General features: G+C 40.3%; 2 protein-coding genes across 2 annotated transcripts; one reads left to right on the plus strand and one right to left on the minus strand.

Annotated features, from left to right (window-relative positions):
* Positions 1-51: 51 nt before the first annotated feature.
* fbxl6 (F-box and leucine-rich repeat protein 6) lies at positions 52-5,398 on the plus strand (the record flags this gene model as incomplete). The annotated part of the gene is made up of 10 exons (XM_083900271.1): positions 52-116; positions 697-1,299; positions 1,585-1,743; positions 1,856-1,919; positions 2,530-2,661; positions 3,263-3,370; positions 3,455-3,568; positions 3,893-4,124; positions 4,355-4,595; positions 5,269-5,398. The coding sequence occupies exons 2-10, from the start codon at positions 761-763 to the stop codon at positions 5,396-5,398; spliced, it is 1,719 nt and encodes a 572-aa protein (XP_083756397.1). The 5' UTR covers positions 52-116; positions 697-760.
* A 935-nt stretch (positions 5,399-6,333) lies between these two features.
* eppk1 (epiplakin 1) lies at positions 6,334-19,566 on the minus strand (the record flags this gene model as incomplete). Its single annotated transcript, XM_083899560.1, has 1 exon — positions 6,334-19,566. One exon carries the CDS (start codon positions 19,564-19,566, stop codon positions 6,817-6,819), a length of 12,750 nt encoding a protein of 4,249 aa, XP_083755686.1. The 3' UTR covers positions 6,334-6,816.
* Between the last annotated feature and the right edge of the window lie 5,047 nt (positions 19,567-24,613).

A 24,613-nucleotide genomic window follows, 5' to 3' on the forward strand; every position in this document is an offset into this window, starting at 1 on the left:
GGGCGTTTGTCGAGAATTTCACCAATCACAGGACAGTGAAGTGCATTGTGGGATTACTACTGTGACTGGAGGAGGCGGCTAACAGACCAGCTGCTAATACAAGCTAACATGAGCAGGTAATGTCAAAAAACAACAACACAGAGTCAGTAACGGTAGTTTTTAATCCAGAAAACAGCGGACATTGTTTGTAGCGGTATCCGTTATTACGCGCGGAGTCGTTTTTCTGCTCTGTTGTGTTGCGCGGTGACTTTTGAAGTTGCTGTAACACAAGTTAGCTGAGCTAACCTTTGAAGAGTAGCCTTTCTTCATTCATTTAGCCAACAAATTAGCGTCTGCGTTAATAAAATGATGATGATCAAAGTAGTCCGCATGTTCAATTAAATGAAAGGGTGTGTGTATTTTTAGGTGTGTGCGTCGTTTTCTTCACAATCGTCCGACAACGGTTGTACGTGAACGTGACTGTTTACACATAGTCAATGAGGTGCATTTAGAGTCACTATTGTTTTTTAAATTAATTTACATCAAAACAGACTTTTAAGCATTAAGCAATTGTGTTATTGCCTCTTTAAAAGTGAATTTATTGTACAATATCTATGTTGTATCACTGTGAAACAATACAGCCTGAGCTGAACGATTAAGAAGTTATAGCATAGAAGTATATTATAATTGCTGATGTTCTTCTGATTCTACTTGCAGATGCTGATGTCATTACTTGGGATTTCTTAGAATGTTGCCAATTGTAAAGACTAGATAGCAGTGTATGATGGATTCTCCTGAGGCAGAAGCTTCAACCCACAGTGAAAGCAATGACGAAGCTGCCCCAAGTACTTCAACTGTGTCGGGTCAAGAAGGAAACGGATCAAAGTCAGAGAAGTCACCTCTGAAGAGGAAATCTGCTGGGCTAAAAAATGCAAAGGCGAAGAAGCATAAAAAGGCAAGAGTGTCCAGGTCTTCCCAGCTTGGCTACACTGTCCAACAAGGAGAAGACATGCTCCTCGTTATATCAAATGCCTCCTCTCAGTATGATGGTTCCGTCTGGAAGCCACATAAGAGGAGAATCAAGAAGAAAACGGTTGTTAAAGGAAAGTTAAAATCCACACAGTTTAAGAAATTAAAGACAGTCCGTGCCAAACCGAAGCCAGCGAAGAATCCAGTTACCAAAATGGAGGAAGACGCTGCTGATTTTGTGCCTCACAAATCGCTGGACCACAGATGGGGTCAAAGTCTACCAGAGGAGGTGTTAGTAAATATATTTAATATGGTGGTCGTTCAAGATGGGGCCATGCCTTTCTTATGCAGGTAATTGGCACAATTTTTATTTGATTTTGTCAAAAAAAATTCACTACTTTGGTGCTATTACTTATGATAATATAGCTCAGTCATTTCCAGAGCTGGGGATGCGAGAAATGCATTTATGGTTGCCAAATTGGTTTTATGATATTTTAGCACATAAAACAGTTAATATTGATATTATTGTGTGCCATTTTTTAATGGATTATCCTCCACATGAGTGTCACGAGAGGTTGGCAGCCATGATTTCCATAGGGAACTACATTATCATTTCCTGCTGTGTTTGTGTTGCAGAGTGGGCAGAGTGTGTCGACTGTGGAACGCCGCTGCCTCCAGTCCCGTCCTGTGGCGGAAAGTGTCTGTCGGTCACTGCTGGGTGGCACCTGGGAAAAAACAGCTACCTAAAATTGAGAAGAAGATTAAGGACACTTTTGACTGGCTGGCGCAAAACAGGTCTGTTTAATTTGTTAAATTTAGCTGTTTGACAGTATATAATATCTGTTCTCTCAAGAGGTTTGTGCTTATATTTTTACTATTTACACAAACTGTATTTGTTTTTGTCTAGATTTTCTCAGCTGCGAGAGTTCTCTCTCTGTCACTGGTCAAAGATCGCTAATTATGCAGTAGAGGTAAGTCAGAGAGATAAGCTGTTTATATCTAAACTCAAAACAGAGTGAGTGACAACACCCCACAGTTCATAGAGTTCCAGTTGTGAAAGTCGGAAAAGCAAACGCAATACCACTCAATTACAAAGCTGTACATATTTTGCGCACACAAACAAGCAACATGTCTATTATTAGACATTAAAGCAGTAATACTATCAACAGTAAAATTACCAGTGTTTATATGGTGGCAGCCATCGTAGAATCCCATGTTAAGATGTTGCTCCAAGTTTCCGAGTTGGAAATCCTTTTCCTATCTAAGTGAAACTCAGAATGACCCTCAAAAATGTTGGGTTCTGACTACAAATGACTACACCAATATAACTGTTTTTATTATATCACTGAACATTAATAGACTAATAATAATATATTTATATCTAATATCTGTGTCAAGAGTTAACACAATTATGGGCCCCCTTTTATCATATACTATATACATGCATGTTATTGATGACAAAATGATCAATGTTTCCCAGTAAATGAAATACTTGCTGTGCTTTTCAAATCAATTACACTTGTTTTTCAGTGTGAACAGTTGTATTTACTGTGTTCCTGTTTGTGTTGTGATCAAATTCAGGTTGTTTCACAGTCCTGTCCTCACCTTCGATCCCTGACACTCTCTTACTGCACTGGCCTGACAGCAGGAGCATTCCAAATCCTTGGTCAGCACAGCAGCTCACTGCAGAGCATAAATCTTCAGTATTCAGAGGTACGTCGCAGAACAGCCAGTGGATTAGTCCTCACTATACTGCTTAGTTTCAAGGCTGTGGTTGCTTATCTTAAAACTCATATTCCAACTCACTCAATGTATGATAACTTGTTAAAGTCTGAGTAAAAAAAATAGCCTGATATCAGACTGTACAAAAGCAGCATTTTCACATTTGACAACATACTACTACACATAAAACAGCACTGGATCCTCTCGACTCCTCTATCTTGTTTTTTTTGTGGTCTTTGGTTTCTCTGGGTTCTTCCTCTCTCTCAAAACTGGGTTAGGGTTAGAACTTTGGAGGAACCTTTTTACTGCCTTGAGGATTACATGTGTTTCCTTGGGGTCGGTGTTGAGAGGAGTCATCGCCTTGTCATTGGGGCAGTTTTGGTGTTTCATCATGCAACTGGTCAATGTGCAGCAGTGTAAAGCTTTTGGAAGAAGAAGGATTTGAACATTAAATTTCTGACAAACCACCAAGAGGAAATGTGATTACAAACTTTGAACTATGGAGGGCAGCATTGCACTTGTTATTGTACATTCTGCCAGAATTCATTAGACGGAGAAAAATAAGTAGTAGAACTTTTTTCCCCTGCTGTAGTTTCAGGTTGAAGGACTGCTGGAGTACCTTGAAAAGCATGGACATCAGATCAAGCAAATTTGGTTCACTCATGCACTAAAGAATGACCGACTTCTTGCTGCGTTATCTGTAAGACATTGTCCATTCTTCTTTTTTTTTTGTCAATTACACACCATGAAACACACACACAACACTTTTTATTTTTTTTCCCAGAGGGGATGCTGTCCGGATTTGGAGTTGCTGGAGGTGAATACAAAACTCGACAGTAAAAACTGTGAACTTGCCATTTGCATTCACGCACTACAGATGGCATGCCCGAAACTCAAGGTAAGAAAAATGACTAGTGTGTTGTTTCAATGTAACTATCAAAGCTGAAATAAAAAATCTAGTATGAATTCAAATATTTATATACTTTATTAAATTAAAAAAAACTATATACTGTCAACTATTTTCATAATTGATTGCTTCTCAGCTTCCTCAATGTGAATATGTTTTTGGTTTCTTTGCTTCAGATAATAAATATATCATTAAAACTCAGTAATTTAAGTTCGCAAACAAAGCAAAAATTAAAGAACATTTTCTTGACCAAACATGTACTTGATTAATCAACAGTGTTAGCCCTAAAGTTTTTTTGCACATTTTTACCTTCAGACCTTCCGCATGCTGAACGTCCGACCTCTACATAAGACGGTGCGTCGCGGTGCTGATTCCACGTCAGGCTTCCCGTTGTTGGAGGAGCTGTGTATTGCAACCACGTCTTACTCCTACATGACCGACAAAGACCTGCTGGACATTCTCTTCAGCTCCACCAGGCTGCGGGTGCTGGACTTGCGAGGCTGTTCGCGAATATCACCATCCGGTCTCTCAACATTACCCTGTCCTGGTAGGCCTAAGTTATACATTTATACTCTTTAATTGTGGTTGTAAAGTTACACAAGTGTGATTGTCAGATGTAATGTAATAGAAATATGTGCAAGAAAGGTTTAATTTTTGTAGTTTTTGTATATAATTCACATTTCCATTTCTATTAAATCAATGCAATAATTATATTTTCTAATAAAACACAGAAGTGTCAGAGCTTGAAATCCAGTTTTTTCTCGATGTATTTGGCAGAGCTCGAGTGTCTTTTCTGGGGACAGTATTTCAGCAGCCACATCGGGCTTTCAACGAAGAAGGGTCTTCATATGGTGACCCAGAAGTGGAGTCAGACGTTGCAGCAGCTGGACATAGCAAATCAGCTCTTTTCCGAGGAGGATTTGGAGATCGCAATGAGTAACCTCGCTGAGGCAACAGAGGCAGACAAGCTGCGTTCACTCAACCTGAGTGGAACAAGGATCACACCACCTGCCCTCAGGTACTCGCTGTGAAATACACAGAAAAGTGCAGTGCAATACTATAGAACTAAAACCACTGTGACATACATTTTGTACATTCAAGCTGTTTCACTTCACTCCATTAGTGCTTGTTTGGTCTGTTGTCGATCTGTTTCCCAAATGTTGATCTGTTTCCCAAACCTGGAAATGATGATGTTCTCAAATGTCTTTTTTTGTCCTCAAACTGACATTATTCACTTTTAATCATTTATTTGTTATGTGGAACAAAGGAACCAGAAAATATTCACATTTAAGATGCTGAAAAACTAGAACATTTTTTCAATTATTGAAAAAACATTCAAACCTATTACTTGATTATCAAGATAGTTGAGGATTCATAATCAATTAATGGAATAATTGTTGCAGCCCAATTTACACTAATTATTTTTTTTATATTGCTATTGTTTCTTTCTTTTTATTACACCGTTTACTTATTTCCTGTTGCTTATTGCTTATCCTCTATTAATACAGTTATACACATTTGTATTGTTGTAGTCGACTAGGACACTTTCAAGAGCCTGGAAAACATACAGAACTGATTTTAAATCATACTTTTGCATTTAGAAATCTTGAGTGCTGCCTGTTTTAAATAATCATTAGATTTCGTAGGATTTTATGAGGTTAAGAAAATTATATCTGTGCTTTATTTTCCAGGTCAGTCGTTGGCCAAATGACTGGACTTAACTACCTCAACCTTACATCCTGCCGTTACCTTCCACGAGGAGTTAAGAGAATTTATCGTGGCCAAGAAGACATTCGCCAGCTACTGGACAAACTGGAGTAGTTCTGCTCTTCGTTTTGTCCATCCCCTCAAAACACTCACACTCACATTCCTCTTTGTGGATTACTGTTACTGTATATGGTTTAGTTAATAGTGTGATTTTTACACTTGTTTGTTATTGTTAATGTTTCTTAATGTGTATATTGTTCACGTGTAACAGGTGCTAAAGCACTCCTTTATTGTGAGAGGGAAGAAACCAGAGGTTTGGAATCCTGTTGCTGCTGTTGTATTAAGGCCAGGTAAGAGCACAGTCGACATCTAATTCAGATACATTTAAGTAAAAAAATAATAAGAGTATAGAGTGGAAATAAAATGCAACTCAGTTTGTCCCAACACTTTACCAAGTTTCCACAAGTGCATTCCACATGTAGGTCTCATTGCGATCACATGCATACTAGTTAATATTGATCTCAAAACCACTTCATTTGGTCCACCATATTTTTATTATTCTAATGGCTCTGTGGTACAATATTATTATAATATTCATGCATGCCTTAACTTTAAAAATCATTAAGCTGTAAGATTCAAATTTACAAATCTTGTAATAACTTAAACTCTCTTAAACTGCTTAGATGTCAATGTAATCATGAGCCTGGGTTGCTCTCAAACAGTTGTGTATTTCAGAATTTCTCTTATGAACCTTTTTCTACATTTTTTACATTGGATAATTTGAAAAAAAACATTTTTGTCAAATCTTTTTGAAATAAATTATGTTCAGCACCACTTGCAAGTTGTTTCCACTTGGGGTTGTTGTCCTCTTTACTGTAAAGACCAGGTTGACCTTTTTCACTTGGTTGAACTGAAATTATCATGGGTACTTGATGGGAGTTTCACCGACATAAGATGTTACCATTAAAAGAAAGACAAACTATTATCTTAATTTGATTATTTATTGAGACACACAAGAGCAAATTTTTTTTTTTTAAATAAAACTGCAAGCAAAAAGAAATGCATGGTTGCCATAGTGAAGTGTAAACGGGCCTTAAAACAACAATGTACTATTCCCATCTTTCACTTACTGAGAATAATATATTGAGTGTATATTTAAAAAAAACTCAAATCCATCAACCCACCAATCAAACATCATTAAATCAATTAAATTAAATTGTCTCAAACCCAAACTGATACCACCGCTACCACTCAGATGTATGCTGACTTAAGCGGCCTATAGTACTGAACAGAGAAAGTGGTGAATAAAACCATAAATGAAAACACTTATTGCTATAGTATTGCTGTGTTGTCCATACAGTATATTTACATATGCTATGTGGTCAACACAGGTTGAAATAAAAGTAAAATTGTGAAATACATGCACTGAAACTATTTTGTTATTTTAACAAAAATGTACTGAGGAAATTAGTACAAAAACATGGTATATATGCTAACCAAACACAAAGTCTATGGTCACGGTTTTCTTGCCATCATCTGTTCAAGGGGAGTAGACTTAGACCTGTGATGGGATCAATTACACATCTCTCTACCAGCTGGAGGTAGGTGAGGTTCTCATGAGTGTTGGGATCAAAGAAGCCCTTGGTGTCGTCATCAGAATCAGACAAGATCTGGTTCATTTCTTCATCGAAGTAACCTCTTTCATATGCCACTTGTACAGGAACTCTGTGACTGTACACTGGGTCAATTATTCCTCCGGTGGCAATTTGTGCTTCAAGGAGACGAATTCCATGATCTTTTACAATGAGATCTTTTTTCAAAGCTTGGAACAAGGAAATAGTTTTTTCAGTGTAGGGATCTCTGTATCCTGTAACGGCTCTTTCTGCTGAGAGCAGTTTGTTTTTCCACTCATTGCCAACCACTCCTTGAGCTGCAGCTTCCTCAACTGAAAGTTTCTTGTTTTTCACTGGGTCAATGACAAAGCCAGTGGCTGCTTGGGCCTCGAGCAAAACCAGAGAAGTACCTGGGGTCAGTAGACGTCTGAGTTTAGCTTCATAGATACTCAGCGTCTCCTTGGTGGATTGCAGGTACACTCCTGCAATGCTGTTGGTCCCCTCAAGGTACTTCCGTACCGAGTCCATTTCACTGATTTCCGTCACTGTGATTTGTCCAGTGCTAAGACCTTTGTAGAGGTCCTCAGTGATGATTTGAGATTCTAGCAGCTCAGTTGCACTGACATCCTTTCTGATTCCATGGAACTTTGGAAGTTGACTTGTCTCAGAGATGGTAGTAGTGGTGATGGTGGTTTTTGATGTGCTGCTGTCAACATTGGTTTGTGGTGGTTGGCATGTGACACTTGTTAATGAAGAGGTTGTCTGCTGCTGAATGATTGTCAGGATGATTTCCAGAAAACGTTCAATTGTAATTGATCCAGACTTGTACTGCTGCACAAGTTCTCTCCTCTTCTCCTCAGTGATGTATTTGGAGTAAAGAAGATCCCACAGTGACATGGTTCTCCCTTGGTATTTACCTCCTGCTCTTGTTGTTGTTGTCGATTTCAGAATGAGCTTTGTCGACTCATCAACAAAAAAGTAAAACTCTCCTTTCTTCACAATGACTAGCAAACTTAGACCTGTGAATGGATCAATTACACATCTCTCTACCAGCTGGAGGTAGGTGAGGTTCTCTTGGGTGTTGGGATCAAAGAAGCCCTTGGTGTCGTCATCAGGGTCAGACAAAACCTGGTTCATTTCTTCATCGAAGTAACCTCTTTCATATGCCACTTGTACGGGAACTCTGTGACTGTGCACTGGGTCAATTATTCCTCCAGTAGCAATTTGTGCTTCAAGGAGACGAATTCCATGATCTTTCACAATGAGATCTTTTTTCAAGGCTTGGAACAAGGAAATTGTTTTATCGGTGTAGGGATCTCTGTATCCTGTTACAGCCCTTTCTGCTGAGAGCAGTTTTTTTTTCCACTCATTGCCAACTAACCCTTGATTTGCAGCTTCCTCGACTGAAAGTTTCTTGTTTTTCACTGGGTCAATGACAAAGCCAGTGGCTGCTTGGGCTTCTAGCAAAACCAGAGAAGTACCTGGGGTCAGTAGGCGTCTGAGTTTAGCTTCATTGATACTCAGCGTCTCCTTGGTGGATTGCAGGTACACTCCAGCAATGCTGTTGGTCCCCTCAAGGTACTTCCGCACCGAGTCCATTTCACTGATTTCAGTCACTGTGACCTGTCCAGTGCTAAGACCTTTGTAGAGGTCCTCAGTGATGATTTGAGATGCTAGCAGCTCAGTTGCACTGACATCTTTTCTGATACCATGGAACTTTGGAAGTTGACTTGTCTCAGAGATGGTAGTAGTGGTGATGGTGGTTTTTGATGTGCTGCTGTCAACATTGGTTTGTGGTGGTTGGCATGTGACACTTGTTAATGAAGAGGTTGTCTGCTGCTGAATGATTGTCAGGATGATTTCCAGAAAACGTTCAATTGTGATTGATCCAGACTTGTACTGCTGCACAAGTTCTCTCCTCTTCTCCTCAGTGATGTATTTGGAGTAAAGAAGATCCCACAGTGACATGGTTCTCCCTTGGTATTTACCTCCTGCTCTTGTTGTTGTTGTAGATTTCAGAATGAGCTTTGTAGCCTCATCAACAAAGAAGTAAAACTCTCCTTTCTTCACAATGACTAGCAAACTTAGACCTGTGAATGGATCAATTACACATCTCTCTACCAGCTGGAGGTAGGTGAGGTTCTCTTGGGTGTTGGGATCAAAGAAGCCCTTGGTGTCGTCATCAGGGTCAGACAAAACTTGGTTCATTTCTTCATCGAAGTAACCTCTTTCATATGCCACTTGTACAGGAACTCTGTGACTGTGCACTGGGTCAATTATTCCTCCAGTAGCAATTTGTGCTTCAAGGAGACGAATCCCATGATCTTTCACAATGAGATCTTTTTTCAGAGCTTGGAACAAAGAAATAGTTTTTTCAGTGTAGGGATCTGTGTATCCTGTTACAGCCCTTTCTGCTGAGAGCAGTTTGTTTTTCCACTCATTGCCAATTAACCCTTGATTTGCAGCTTCCTCGACTGAAAGTTTCTTGTTTTTCACTGGATCAATGACAAAGCCAGTGGCTGCTTGGGCCTCTAGCAAAACCAGAGAAGTACCTGGGGTCAGTAGGCGTCTGAGTTTAGCTTCATTGATACTCAGCGTCTCCTTGGTGGATTGCAGGTACACTCCTGCAATACTGTTGGTCCCCTCAAGGTACTTCCGCACCGAGTCCATTTCACTGATTTCAGTCACTGTGACCTGTCCAGTGCTAAGACCTTTGTAGAGGTCCTCAGTGATGATTTGAGATGCTAGCAGCTCAGTTGCAGTGACATCTTTTCTGATACCATGGAACTTTGGAAGTTGACTTGTCTCAGAGATGGCAGTAGTGGTGATGGTGGTTTTTGATGTGCTGCTGTCAACATTGGTTTGTGGTGGTTGGCATGTGACACTTGTTAATGAAGAGGTTGTCTGCTGCTGAATGATTGTCAGGATGATTTCCAGAAAACGTTCAATTGTGATTGATCCAGACTTGTACTGCTGCACAAGTTCTCTCCTCTTCTCCTCAGTGATGTATTTGGAGTAAAGAAGATCCCACAGTGACATGGTTCTCCCTTGGTATTTACCTCCTGCTCTTGTTGTTGTTGTAGATTTCAGAATGAGCTTTGTGGACTCATCAACAAAGAAGTAAAACTCTCCTTTCTTCACAATGACTAGCAAACTTAGACCTGTGAATGGATCAATTACACATCTCTCTACCAGCTGGAGGTAGGTGAGGTTCTCTTGGGTGTTGGGATCAAAGAAGCCCTTGGTGTCGTCATCGGGGTCAGACAAAACCTGGTTCATTTCTTCATCGAAGTAACCTCTTTCATATGCCACTTGTACGGGAACTCTGTGACTGTGCACTGGGTCAATTATTCCTCCAGTAGCAATTTGTGCTTCAAGGAGACGAATTCCATGATCTTTCACGATGAGATCTTTTTTCAAGGCTTGGAACAAGGAAATTGTTTTATCGGTGTAGGGATCTGTGTATCCTGTTACAGCCCTTTCTGCTGAGAGCAGTTTTTTTTTCCACTCATTGCCAACTAACCCTTGATTTGCAGCTTCCTCGACTGAAAGTTTCTTGTTTTTCACTGGATCAATGACAAAGCCAGTGGCTGCTTGGGCTTCTAGCAAAACCAGAGAAGTACCTGGGGTCAGTAGGCGTCTGAGTTTAGCTTCATTGATACTCAGCGTCTCCTTGGTGGATTGCAGGTACACTCCAGCAATGCTGTTGGTCCCCTCAAGGTACTTCCGCACCGAGTCCATTTCACTGATTTCAGTCACTGTGACCTGTCCAGTGCTAAGACCTTTGTAGAGGTCCTCAGTGATGATTTGAGATGCTAGCAGCTCAGTTGCACTGACATCTTTTCTGATACCATGGAACTTTGGAAGTTGACTTGTCTCAGAGATGGTAGTAGTGGTGATGGTGGTTTTTGATGTGCTGCTGTCAACATTGGTTTGTGGTGGTTGGCATGTGACACTTGTTAATGAAGAGGTTGTCTGCTGCTGAATGATTGTCAGGATGATTTCCAGAAAACGTTCAATTGTGATTGATCCAGACTTGTACTGCTGCACAAGTTCTCTCCTCTTCTCCTCAGTGATGTATTTGGAGTAAAGAAGATCCCACAGTGACATGGTTCTCCCTTGGTATTTACCTCCTGCTCTTGTTGTTGTTGTAGATTTCAGAATGAGCTTTGTAGCCTCATCAACAAAGAAGTAAAACTCTCCTTTCTTCACAATGACTAGCAAACTTAGACCTGTGAATGGATCAATTACACATCTCTCTACCAGCTGGAGGTAGGTGAGGTTCTCTTGGGTGTTGGGATCAAAGAAGCCCTTGGTGTCGTCATCAGGGTCAGACAAAACTTGGTTCATTTCTTCATCGAAGTAACCTCTTTCATATGCCACTTGTACAGGAACTCTGTGACTGTGCACTGGGTCAATTATTCCTCCAGTAGCAATTTGTGCTTCAAGGAGACGAATTCCATGATCTTTCACAATGAGATCTTTTTTCAGAGCTTGGAACAAAGAAATAGTTTTTTCAGTGTAGGGATCTGTGTATCCTGTTACAGCCCTTTCTGCTGAGAGCAGTTTGTTTTTCCACTCATTGCCAATTAACCCTTGATTTGCAGCTTCCTCGACTGAAAGTTTCTTGTTTTTCACTGGATCAATGACAAAGCCAGTGGCTGCTTGGGCCTCTAGCAAAACCAGAGAAGTACCTGGGGTCAGTAGGCGTCTGAGTTTAGCTTCATTGATACTCAGCGTCTCCTTGGTGGATTGCAGGTACACTCCTGCAATACTGTTGGTCCCCTCAAGGTACTTCCGCACCGAGTCCATTTCACTGATTTCAGTCACTGTGACCTGTCCAGTGCTAAGACCTTTGTAGAGGTCCTCAGTGATGATTTGAGATGCTAGCAGCTCAGTTGCAGTGACATCTTTTCTGATACCATGGAACTTTGGAAGTTGACTTGTCTCAGAGATGGTAGTAGTGGTGATGGTGGTTTTTGATGTGCTGCTGTCAACATTGGTTTGTGGTGGTTGGCATGTGACACTTGTTAATGAAGAGGTTGTCTGCTGCTGAATGATTGTCAGGATGATTTCCAGAAAACGTTCAATTGTGATTGATCCAGACTTGTACTGCTGCACAAGTTCTCTCCTCTTCTCCTCAGTGATGTATTTGGAGTAAAGAAGATCCCACAGTGACATGGTTCTCCCTTGGTATTTACCTCCTGCTCTTGTTGTTGTTGTAGATTTCAGAATGAGCTTTGTAGCCTCATCAACAAAGAAGTAAAACTCTCCTTTCTTCACAATGACTAGCAAACTTAGACCTGTGAATGGATCAATTACACATCTCTCTACCAGCTGGAGGTAGGTGAGGTTCTCTTGGGTGTTGGGATCAAAGAAGCCCTTGGTGTCGTCATCAGGGTCAGACAAAACTTGGTTCATTTCTTCATCGAAGTAACCTCTTTCATATGCCACTTGTACAGGAACTCTGTGACTGTGCACTGGGTCAATTATTCCTCCAGTAGCAATTTGTGCTTCAAGGAGACGAATCCCATGATCTTTCACAATGAGATCTTTTTTCAGAGCTTGGAACAAAGAAATAGTTTTTTCAGTGTAGGGATCTGTGTATCCTGTTACAGCCCTTTCTGCTGAGAGCAGTTTGTTTTTCCACTCATTGCCAACTAACCCTTGATTTGCAGCTTCCTCGACTGAAAGTTTCTTGTTTTTCACTGGATCAATGACAAAGCCAGTGGCTGCTTGGGCCTCTAGCAAAACCAGAGAAGTACCTGGGGTCAGTAGGCGTCTTAGTTTAGCTTCATTGATACTCAGCGTCTCCTTGGTGGATTGTAGGTACACTCCTGCAATACTGTTGGTCCCCTCAAGGTACTTCCGCACCGAGTCCATTTCACTGATTTCAGTCACTGTGACCTGTCCAGTGCTAAGACCTTTGTAGAGGTCCTCAGTGATGATTTGAGATGCTAGCAGCTCAGTTGCACTGACATCCTTTCTGATACCATGGAACTTTGGAAGTTGACTTGTCTCAGAGATGGTCGTAGTGGTGATGGTGGTTTTTGATGTGCTGCTGTCAACATTGGTTTGTGGTGGTTGGCATGTGACACTTGTTAATGAAGAGGTTGTCTGCTGCTTAATGATTGTCAGGATGATTTCCAGAAAACGTTCAATTGTAATTGATCCAGACTTGTACTGCTGCACAAGTTCTCTCCTCTTCTCCTCAGTGATGTATTTGGAGTAAAGAAGATCCCACAGTGACATGGTTCTCCCTTGGTATTTACCTCCTGCTCTTGTTGTTGTTGTAGATTTCAGAATGAGCTTTGTCGACTCATCAACAAAGAAGTAAAACTCTCCTTTCTTCACAATGACTAGCAAACTTAGACCTGTGAATGGATCAATTACACATCTCTCTACCAGCTGGAGGTAGGTGAGGTTCTCTTGGGTGTTGGGATCAAAGAAGCCCTTGGTGTCGTCATCGGGGTCAGACAAAACCTGGTTCATTTCTTCATCGAAGTAACCTCTTTCATATGCCACTTGTACGGGAACTCTGTGACTGTGCACTGGGTCAATTATTCCTCCAGTAGCAATTTGTGCTTCAAGGAGACGAATTCCATGATCTTTCACGATGAGATCTTTTTTCAAGGCTTGGAACAAGGAAATTGTTTTATCGGTGTAGGGATCTGTGTATCCTGTTACAGCCCTTTCTGCTGAGAGCAGTTTTTTTTTCCACTCATTACCAACTAACCCTTGATTTGCAGCTTCCTCGACTGAAAGTTTCTTGTTTTTCACTGGGTCAATGACAAAGCCAGTGGCTGCTTGGGCCTCTAGCAAAACCAGAGAAGTACCTGGGGTCAGTAGGCGTCTGAGTTTAGCTTCATAGATACTCAGCGTCTCCTTGGTGGATTGCAGGTACACTCCAGCAATACTGTTGGTCCCCTCGAGGTACTTCCGCACCGAGTCCATTTCACTGATTTCAGTCACTGTGACCTGTCCAGAGCTAAGACCTTTGTAGAGGTCCTCAGTGATGATTTGGGATTTGAGCAGCTCTTTGGCAGTTACATCTTTTCTGATACCATGGAACTTTGGAAGTTGACTTGTCTCAGAGATGGTAGTAGTGGTGATGGTGGTTTTTGATGTGCTGCTGTCAACATTGGTTTGTGGTGGTTGGCATGTGACACTTGTTAATGAAGAGGCTGTCTGCTGCTGAATGGTTGTCAGGATAATTTCCAGAAAACGTTCAATTGTGATTGATCCAGACTTGTACTGTTGCACAAGTTCTCTCCTCTTCTCCTCAGTGATGTATTTGGAGTAAAGAAGATCCCACAGTGACATGGTTCTCCCTTGGTATTTACCTCCTGCTCTTGTTGTTGTTGTAGATTTCAGAATGAGCTTTGTCGACTCATCAACAAAGAAATAAAACTCTCCTTTCTTAACAATGACTAGCAAATTTAGGTCTGTGGTGGGATCAATTACACATCTCTCTATCAACTGCATGTAGGTGAGGTTGTCTTGGGTGTTGGGATCAAAGAAGCCCTTGGTGTCGTCATCAGGATCAGACAAAATCTGGTTCATTTCTTCATCAAAGTAACCTCTTTCATATGCCACCTGTACAGGCACTCGATGGCTGTGGAGTGGATCAATTATGCCCCCTGTTGCAATCTGGGCTTCCAGAAGCCGAATTCCATGTTCCATTACTATAAGATCCTTTTTCAAGGCTTGGAACAAAGAAATTGTGTCTCCAGTGTATGGATCTCTGTAGCCTGTGACGGCCCTTTCTGCTGAAAGCAGTTTTTTTTTCCACTCACTGCCAAACACTCCTTGAGCTACAGCTTCCTCTACGGAAAGTTTCTTGTTGTTCACTGGGTCAATGACAAAACCAGTAGCAGCTTGGGCTTCCAACAGAACGAGTGAAGTGCCAGGGGTGAGCAGGCCTTTGGATTTTGCTTCATAGATGCTCATTACCTTCTTTGTGGATTCCACTCTTACCCCTGCTATGCAGTTTGTTGCCCTTAAGTATTTTTGAATGGATTCCATTTTTGTAACATTCTCTTCTGTTACCTCGCCTTGTATAATCTGTGTAAAAAGTTCCTTTGAGATGATTTTTGATTCAAACAACTCACTGGCTGAGACCTGCTTTCTTAGTCCTTTGAACTTCTTTTCTTTGGACGATACCTCTGTAATGATAACTATGAGTATTTCAACGATTTCTTCCATTTTCAGGGTTCCTGTCTTGAATTGCTGTATGAGCTGTTTCCTTTTTTGTTCTGAAATGTATTCAGAAAGCAACACCTCCCACAATGTGACCTCTTTGTTTTTATACTTTCCTACATTCATGGTAACGGTTTTGTTTTTGAATGCAAGCTGAATTTGTTCATCTGTGTGGAATGCAAGAGATTTATCTGTATGCAGGGGTAGAAGAAGTAGCCCCGTTTCTGCCTCTTTCTCACATCTGTTTATCAGTTGACGGTAAGAGAGGTTTTCTTTTGTGTTGGGGTCAAGGAATCGTTTTGCATCATCAGTTGGGTTCAACAGAAGTGTTCTCATTTCTTCATCAAGATATCCTCTTTTAATAGCAACATGGTCAGGCAGCCTGAGACTTAGGTTTGGGTCAGTGATTCCCCCAGTTGCTATCTGTGCCTCTAGAAGACGAATGCCATAATTTCTTTGAATCAGCTGTTCATTCAGTGCTTCAAACAGGGATATTGTTGCATCTGTATATGGATCTTTATAGCCAGTGACTGCACGTTCAGCCGAGAGAAGGTTCTCATGGATATCTAGTCCAATTAATTTCTCTCTTGCTGCGTCATCAACAGAATAGAATTTGTTTTTGAGTGGATCAATTACCCATCCTGTTGCAGCTTGTGCTTCCAGTAGTAGAAGTGCAATGCCAGGTGTCAACAGCTCTTCCTTTTTTGCATCATGTATGCTCATTACCTTCTGTGAGGGATACACTTTGATTCCAGCAATGCTTCCTGTTCCCATCAGGAATCCTTTCACAGATTCTCGCTGGGCCATTGCTTCAAAGGTTAGTTTTCCTTCCTTTATTTGTTTGAATGTGTCTGCATCAATAATTTCAGAATCCAAAAGCTGTTGTGCAGAGACAGGCTTTCTCATGCCCATTATCATCTCGGGAGTTTCACTCTTTTCCAGAGTTTCAATGGTGGAAATCACTAGAGTGATTATAGTCTGTATGTTAGTTGTCTTTGTTCTGTATTTTTCAATGATTTCAAGCCGCTGTTCTGGTGTGAAGTACCTAGAGTGAATCAGGTCCCATAGAGTAACGGATTTCCCTGAGTAGCGTCCTACTGATATGTTCACAGATGTCTTTTCAAACTCTTGCTTTATCTCTGTGTCAGTATAGATATTAGGGTTTTCTGTAGCGTTTGGTGTGTCATTCAGTGGCAAGAGAAACAGTCCTGTTTCCTTATCTTTGACACATCTGCCCAACATCTCCATGTATGTGAGATTTTCTTTTGACTTTGGGTCAAAAAAGCCCCTTGTGTCATCAGTTGGGTCCATCAGAATTTGATTTAGCGCTGCATCAAAATATCCCTTCTTGTATGCGACCTGGAGAGGTAGGTGAAGACACTTCACGGGGTCAATGATGCCACCTGTGCCAATTTGGGCCTCAATTAAACGGATGCCATGCTGTTTGACAATTAAATCCCTTTTCAAGGCTTGGAAAAGTGAGATCTTTTGACCAGTGTATGGATCTGTGTAACCGGTGACAGCCCTCTCTGCAGACAAAAGCTTTTCATACATCTGGGGACCAAATACATTTTCTCTGAGAGCTTGTTCCACTGTAAGTTTTTTGTTTTTCAGAGGATCAACAATGAAACCTGTGGCTGCTTGTGCTTCAAGGAGGCACAGGGCAGTGCAAGGTGTAAGAATACCAAGTCTCTGTGCCTCATAGATGCTAATCTTCTTATTTGAGGGTTGAAGAAGCACCCCAGCTATGCAACTCTTTCCTTCAAGGTAGTCTCGCACTCTTTCCATTTGCATCACAGCAGTGCTTGTCAAACGTCCATCGATTAAGCTGTTGTAAGTTTCTTCATCCACAATTTCAAGCTCCAAAAGATCCACAACAGAGACCTCTCCTCTGAGACTTTTAAAGTTCAGAGCTGCTTGCTTTTTTATTTCCTTACTTTCAACGATGTCTAAAATGGTGATGATGAGTTGCTCAAGTGTGATTTTTCTTGATTTGAAAAGCTTGAAAAACTCTTGTCGTTTGTCTTCAGACAGATACTCTGAATTGATCAGATCCCACAGTGTTGTGTGCTTGCCCTTGAACCTGCCGTACTTGACAGTAACTGTTATGTTGAACATTTCTCGAAGATTATCATCAATGGTAATTTTTCTGCTTTTGCTCTTGAGTGGCAAAAGACAAAGACCTGTACTGGGATCAGTGACACATCTGGCTATGAGCTGCAAATATGTCAGGTTCTCATTATTGTTGGGATCAAAAAATCCTTTGGTGTCATCACTTGGATCGGTTAGGATTTCATTCATTTCCTCATTGAAATAGCCCCTTTCGTAGGCCACATGGACAGGAATCCGATGGCTGTTCACTGGATCTATAATGCCACCAGTTGCAATCTGAGCCTCTAAGAGCCGAATTCCATGGTCTGTTACGATGAGGTCTTTTTGCATCGCTTGGAACAGAGAGATTATTTTTCCATCATATGGATCTTTGTACCCAGTGACTGCCTTCTCTGCTGAGCGCAGCTTTTGGCAAACATCTGGCCCCACAATCTTTGCTTTTACAGCATCATCCACTGAAAACTTTCTGTTTCCGATAGGGTCAATAATAAATCCCGTTGCTGCCTGCGCTTCCAGCAGAATCAGAGCTGTCCCTGGCATCAGCAGTCCTCTGTGTCTGGCCTGGTAGATGGTCATGACTCGAGAATCAGGGAGCAGAATACCTGCAATGCTGCCTTTTCCTTGTAGGTACACATTTACCGTTTCGTCTTCCATCACGTCTTTCACTGACTTTTTTCCCTTTTTCAAATCCTCAAGGACCTCTTCACTGATGATGTCTGCCTCCAGAAGCTGTTTGGCTGTGACATTTTCTCTGATACCTTCAAAGACAACTGTGGTTGTTTTCACAGACTTTTCAATGATTTCCAGAACTGTTGTAATGATTATCTTGATATCAAGCTTCCCTTCTCTGTACTTCTGAATGATGTCACGTCTCTGCTGTTCATCAAAGTATTCTGACATCAACAGTTCCCACAGAGATACCCTCATCCCCATGTACTTCCCACATGTGACGTTCACCTTCACTTCTTTGAAGGCCATTTTAGTTTGGTAATCAATGAAGTTGAAGTTCACTCTCTCTGTTTTATTAAAGAGAGGCAGGAGACACAATCCAGTGACTGGATCGGTGACGCACCTTTCCACCAGTTGAAGATAGGTAAGATTATCTTCTGTATTTGGGTCAAAAAAACCTTTTGTGTCATCTCCTGAATCTTCAAGTACATCATTCATTTCTTTATTAAAGTAACCTCTCTTAAATGCTACTTCAGTGGGAAGTCTGTGACTGTTGATTGGGTCTATTATTCCACCTGTAGCAATCTGTGCCTCAAGTAAGCGAATCCCATGCTCCCTGACGATTAGGTCTTTGGACAGCGCTTGAAACAGAGATATTATTTCATCTGTATATGGATCTTTGTATCCAGTCACTGCTCTCTCTGCAGAACGCAGCTTTGCATGATATTCTGGCCCAACAACTTTGTTCTTGATGGCCTCATCCACAGTGAACTTTTTATTTTCTACAGGGTCAATCATAAATCCAGTGGACGCTTGTGCCTCCAGCAGAACTAATGCAGTTCCAGGCATCAGTATTCCTTGTTTCATGGCTTGGTAAATGCTCATTCTTTGATTGGTTGAAAGCACCGCAATACCTGCAATACTGCCCTTGCCCTGCAGGTATTCTTTCACGGTTTCCATCAACATCACATCCTGTGTTGTGGTTTTTCCCTCTCGTAGGTCATCGTATGTTTCTTTGTCAATGATCTTTGATTCAAATAGTTCAGTAGAGGAGATGCCTCTTCTCAGACCTTTGAAGGTGATGCAGACAGGAAGTAGCACTAGGCCTGTATCGGGCTCCATGGTGCATTTCTGTAGGAGATTTTGGTAGTTGAGAGTTTCTTGTGAACTTGGATTGTAGAAGACTTTGAGCTCTGACATCCCGTCATTGATTAAACCCTTCTCATAGTAGCCCTTTTGAATTGCGGATTCAACTGAAATGTTCTTTTTCTCGGTGGGATCGAACAGGCCTTGTGTGGCGATCTGTGCTTCCAGCAACCTCAGTCCATTATCTCTTGGGACTAAATCTTTTTGCATTGCTTGGAATAAAGATATCATTTGGTTGGTGTAGGGGTCTACATAGCCACTGATGGCTTTCCCTGCTCCAAGAAGTTTCTCCTTCATCTCCAGTCCGACAATTCCTTCTTTGACAGCATCTACAACAGGAAGTATTCTGTTGTTTATTGGGTCTACAATGCCCACTGTGGCAGCTTGTGCTTCAAGCAGGGCTAATGCTGTCCCTGGTTTGAGCAGCCGTTTTTTCATGGCTTGGTATATGGTTATCTTTTCCTTGGTTTTCTCCAGAAATATGCCAGCCACAGGGCCATGGACGTCTGTGAAGCCATTTTGCTTTATGTCTTGATTGTCCATCTTCACCTACAGAATTATATAACATAGAAACAGTTGCTTATATGGGTCTGAAGATTGCATGCATTGTAAATACTTTTTCTATAAATTTAGAAAGGCGTAATTTTTACTTTTAGAAGTCGGTTGTGTTACACTAAGAGGTGTAAATAATTTGAGTCAGTAAAGGTTGACTATGGTACCTAACAAACTAATACCTAATTGACCTAATACCTAAAAACAAGATATTTGGGGATGAATAATGAAAATAATGACAACCTATATTTAGCGATTATCTATTAAAGAAGCTTTACGCTTTCCCTTATTGGTTTCATGACAAAACCAAAACATGAATTAAAATATGCCTGTTGATGATAACATATCTTCTTATTTTATCTGAAATTCAAGTTCACTGTTGAGATAATGGTCTTATCTCACTCTTTGTCTTGCATAACAACTTGTATAGTTTACCAGTGGGTCTCTGGGCAGCCTCCGATCTTTGGAAGGTCCTGGCTTTTCCAAAGTCAGGGATGAAGATCAACAGGTCCAAGGCTTTGAAACTCCGTCCTGGTCAAGATAAGGCAAGCAAAACAAATGTTCTCTTTTTATCAAATGTTTGTGATTGACATTGTCATTCATTCATGAAGCTTTTTTAATCGGATGTGTCGGCCATGTCAGTTTAAGAAAAACAATATTGGTTATTGTGATTGTGTTCTATCAATAGTGTAGTCGTTGTTGGGTGTAGTAGTTGACAACAAACATACTATCATTACTTTCTAATTGAGACCTTTATTCTGCATGCCTTATAGGATGTACCACTTAAGTGCTAAGGCTTTTCAAATGTGTCATTCAAGTGACAATAGTCTTTTTTCCGAACTATTTACGCATTAGCATTTGGTGTCCGACGGTAAAAGGAAAAATACTTAATCAAGATTATATTTCCATGACATAAATAAGAAAGATTAATCGCCGCCAGTTCACGAACAAGTTTCACAAGTCGTGTATTTGCTTTGGCACAACGAGCTACAGTGCTTTAAAACTAGACCAGCCAGGTGCCTTGTGTTGTAACAACATACAGTACGTGGAAAAACTCTTAGCACAAACACATTTCTTAACCCCTTATATCATCGCTGTTGTAATTATCATGCTTTGCTGCCCATTGTTCTTGAAATTGGTAACTTCTAGTGGAACATTCCGAACACATTCCCAGAATGTCGGAGTGACTGGAATGATTCCCAATGCGTCGACAACTTGTGGATTTGGTGGAAAGTGATATTTAAACTTAACTTAAACTTAACTTAAACTTAACGAATACTGCCAGTAAGAAATTGATTTGAAAGTTTGCAGATGGTTTACGGAACAGTTGGAAAACACTTTATCCACTTTTACAAGTTTCTCATCATGTAATACATTAAATACATCAGTGATGTATATAAACAAAACTGTAAAACCCAGACAGATCATTCATAGCATTTGCTTGTGTCCAAGACAAACCAGACAGATGGAGCAAAAGAAAAGGGATTTCATTTCTTATTATCTAATATCAGAGTGTGTGATTGAGATTTTCTAAATTGAATATGCTCAAACATCATTTTAATAACCTCAGAGTAAGCTCTGTTCCCCCCATTTGATCTCTGCGGGACTTGGACCCTAGTTTGGGAACTATGAAACTGAAAGATCAGAAATGATTGTAATTCAATATACAAATGGCTTATTTACACTTAACTGTTCTAATGTCATATAACATATTTAATTTGATACTTATTACTTACTTATGTTAACTCACACCAACTTTTCAAAGGTCTGGAAATGTCTTAAGAATTTCAAAACCTGCGTCCCTGAAGTCACTAAAATGTACTTAAATATCAACTGTTTTCTTCCACAAAATTCAAGCACGTTCACTGACCCATCTCTATTCAGGGTGATTTTTCAAATTTACAAACTTTCAAGGATTTATGCTTTTGGCATAAATGACTGTGATGCTGTTGTAACAGTGGAAGCCCTGTGTTATAGTATACTCTTTTTCCATTTGGTACTTGTGGGTGGGTGGATTTGATTGGCGGTTGAGCTGCTTTTGTGACACAAAACCTGGCAACCGTGCAACACTGCCTGCATTTTATGTGCAGAGTGATGTAATTCCTGCCCGGAGGAGTGACTCTAATCAGAGGGTGTGGAAGGGAACTCGGCACAAAGTTCACAAACCCGCTCACTGTTGTTTTTTTTATATACTCTGAGAGGACACCACTTGACTCGACACATTCTGTATGTTATTACTTCCAAGTGTGACTTTCTTGCCACGTTAATTAGCTTCACTGCATGAAAGTTGAGTTTGGCAGCTCTTATTGAAGCATTCTTCACAAATACCTGTGAGCACCAAGCAGTTAAAAATAGTTCCCTCCTGTCATTTATAACCCTAGTGTACTGAAGGTGTGGACTAGGTTTGTGAACAAGGTTAGTGTGTTATTAATTATGAGAACCGAAAGTACACAGGCCAAGAAACATATGGATCAGTGATTCTCAAAGACTGGGTTGCGCCCCTTAGATGGTTTTGCAGGAGATTTTTTTTGGGCCCCGAAATAATTTTTTTCCCAACTTTTAAGTCAAGATTAATATGAAAATGTTTTAGATGGGCAGCTCATGGCCAAGAGGAAAGGAATTTGGCTTGTAATCAGAGGGTCACTCGTTTAAATCCTGGGATGGGTCAAGGGCTCGGTCATTGCTCCTCTGTGGGTGTACGACTGTAAGATTGTGTTGATCGGTGTATCCCAGGCCTATAAATGATGATGTTCTCAAATGTCTTGTTTTGTTCAATTCAAAATTAAATTAAGTGTCACTGAAATGGCTCTAAATTAGTGGCTACTTTAAGCACAAATTTGCTCACTTTACTGAGTAAACTGGAGCTTTTACCTCTGAACTCCTGTCTTGTCTGTGCTTGAAAGTGCTGAACTTGCTATTTGACTTTGTAAATGTTTGATCCCCCCCCTCCCTCTTCCCCCCCCATAGATGTTGAACATTTATTCAGAATTGTATTACACACACACAGCCTGTATTTGCCTATCGCAGCGTGAAAGGCAAATACATCAGCCTCATAAAACGGAAGCGTTGCCACATCATGTGAACATTTTCCTTTTCACTCTCTCGTTTGATTAGTTTAGATAAATAAAAGTAAAAGTACACATTGACTTTCTTGCCCTGAGGCAGACGAGGCATGTTTGTGCAAGGAAAAGTTTAACTGCTGAACATGCGACACCTAATGCTGTTCTATACAAATGTAACGTATGACTTTTTTATGACTATAAAAATGTCTTTCTTTCTTTTATCCATCATACATTTTTATACTTGTATATTTATATATATATAGTATAACATTTATTTATACATTTAAGACAAAGAGGTGACTCCATTTGCATTGGTCTGGTGTAGCTAATAAAACGCCTCTCAGACTCACAGTTCATCTTTTTGTATCCGTACCTTTTTTCCCCCAAAAAACAAATTTCATTTCCAAATATGTTGAATGAGGAAATAATAATATAGAATTAGCATTGCTTGAATAGTTGCCAAATAATTTCCTATCACTGAACCTGTTCATTTAACTGGGTCAAGTATTTAACAGAACTTTGATACGATACAAAGCAAATCCACACATTAAATGACAACTTAAAAAATAATAATAATAATTTTAAGAGTAATAAGTGTTGATTGAGGACAGTTAAATTGATGGACACCGTTTCAAAAAAACACTTCCCAATCGCAATCAGTAAAAATATACAGTACTAGAGTTAGAAAAATAAAAAATATTAAGAGGTTAAAGTAATAGTTTGTGCAGATTAGTGCATTCCCTGCTTCTGCATCCTGCTGGTGCCCGGAAACCACCCTGAGACGCAGACTAAACACATTTAATTAAAAAAATAAACCTTTCTTTGTTCTACAATATGACTAAGAGAGTGTTTCCTGTCTTATCTCACCACTGAACAGCATTTCCTAACTGGAAACTGAAGCTTCTAAACTACTTATACTAAACTAAACTATCCTGCACCAAATTCCAGTGATAAAATCAGCTTCTTTTTTTAAATAAAACAGGAGCTGCTGGTCTGATGCTGCCTCATTTGGTTTGCATGTAGCGGACAAAGGATTTCAAACACCAAACTGACAAAATAACGCCGTAGAACTGACTGAAGGATCCAGCAGTGGATCAACATGACACAAAATCACTGATTTTCTCTACGGGCCTTGGTGCAGGAGAGTGAGCGACCAAAAACCTCAGCTTCCAGACGACGCAGCGATTCTTATTCTTAAAATATAATCTGAAACCTAATCTGACACGGACTGGGACTTTAAGTTGTTCCTTGTTTCTGTGTCAGTATAATTTATTCAACCACACTTAAAAAAACAGAGCTATCTTTCAAAAGTCATGTAAGAATGCACCTGTTGATGAATTGTTATTCTTGTTTTAATGCCTTATAATTATTCCGACTACGGCTTCAAAACCTGTGGGAATGTAAAACCTCAAAACTGCCGCAGAGAAAAAAAAAAACCTCCACACAATCTCCCGCTCTGTGAGTAAGCCCCGTCTTTATCGCTGTTTGTTCATTCTAACATCAGCTGTGACTACGCCAAAAAAACAGGAGCGAATGAGCGAAGGAACGAATAAATTAGTGCAAACGAGCATCGCCGTGGGTTACACAACATCTGTGGCTGTAAAAGTGGAATTGTCGTTGTTGAATGTGTCAACAGCCAGCGTGACAGCGTTGACTTCGGTGTTCAGACTTGTGAAATTCCTGCTCAGTGACATAAATATGAGTGTAAAACGTTATTGTTGCATTTGTGGTCAAAGGTAATCTGCCAGGAATGTTTGCTTTCCCTTTTTTTTTTTTATCACGAGGGTGTCGGCCGATTGTGCTGCATGTTCACATATATTTTCATGTTGTCTGACAGAGACTTTTAGACACAGTTTAAAGTTTTAGATTAAAAAAATAATAATAATTAATACTCTCATAGAATGAATAAGCTGGAAACGTTTTTTTAAGAACACTCAACAAAATAATAATCATTTTAAAAAAACAACAACTATTAC

This window comes from Microchirus variegatus (assembly GCF_963457635.1).
Source record: "Microchirus variegatus genome assembly, chromosome: 13".
Lineage (NCBI taxonomy): Eukaryota > Metazoa > Chordata > Actinopteri > Pleuronectiformes > Soleidae > Microchirus > Microchirus variegatus.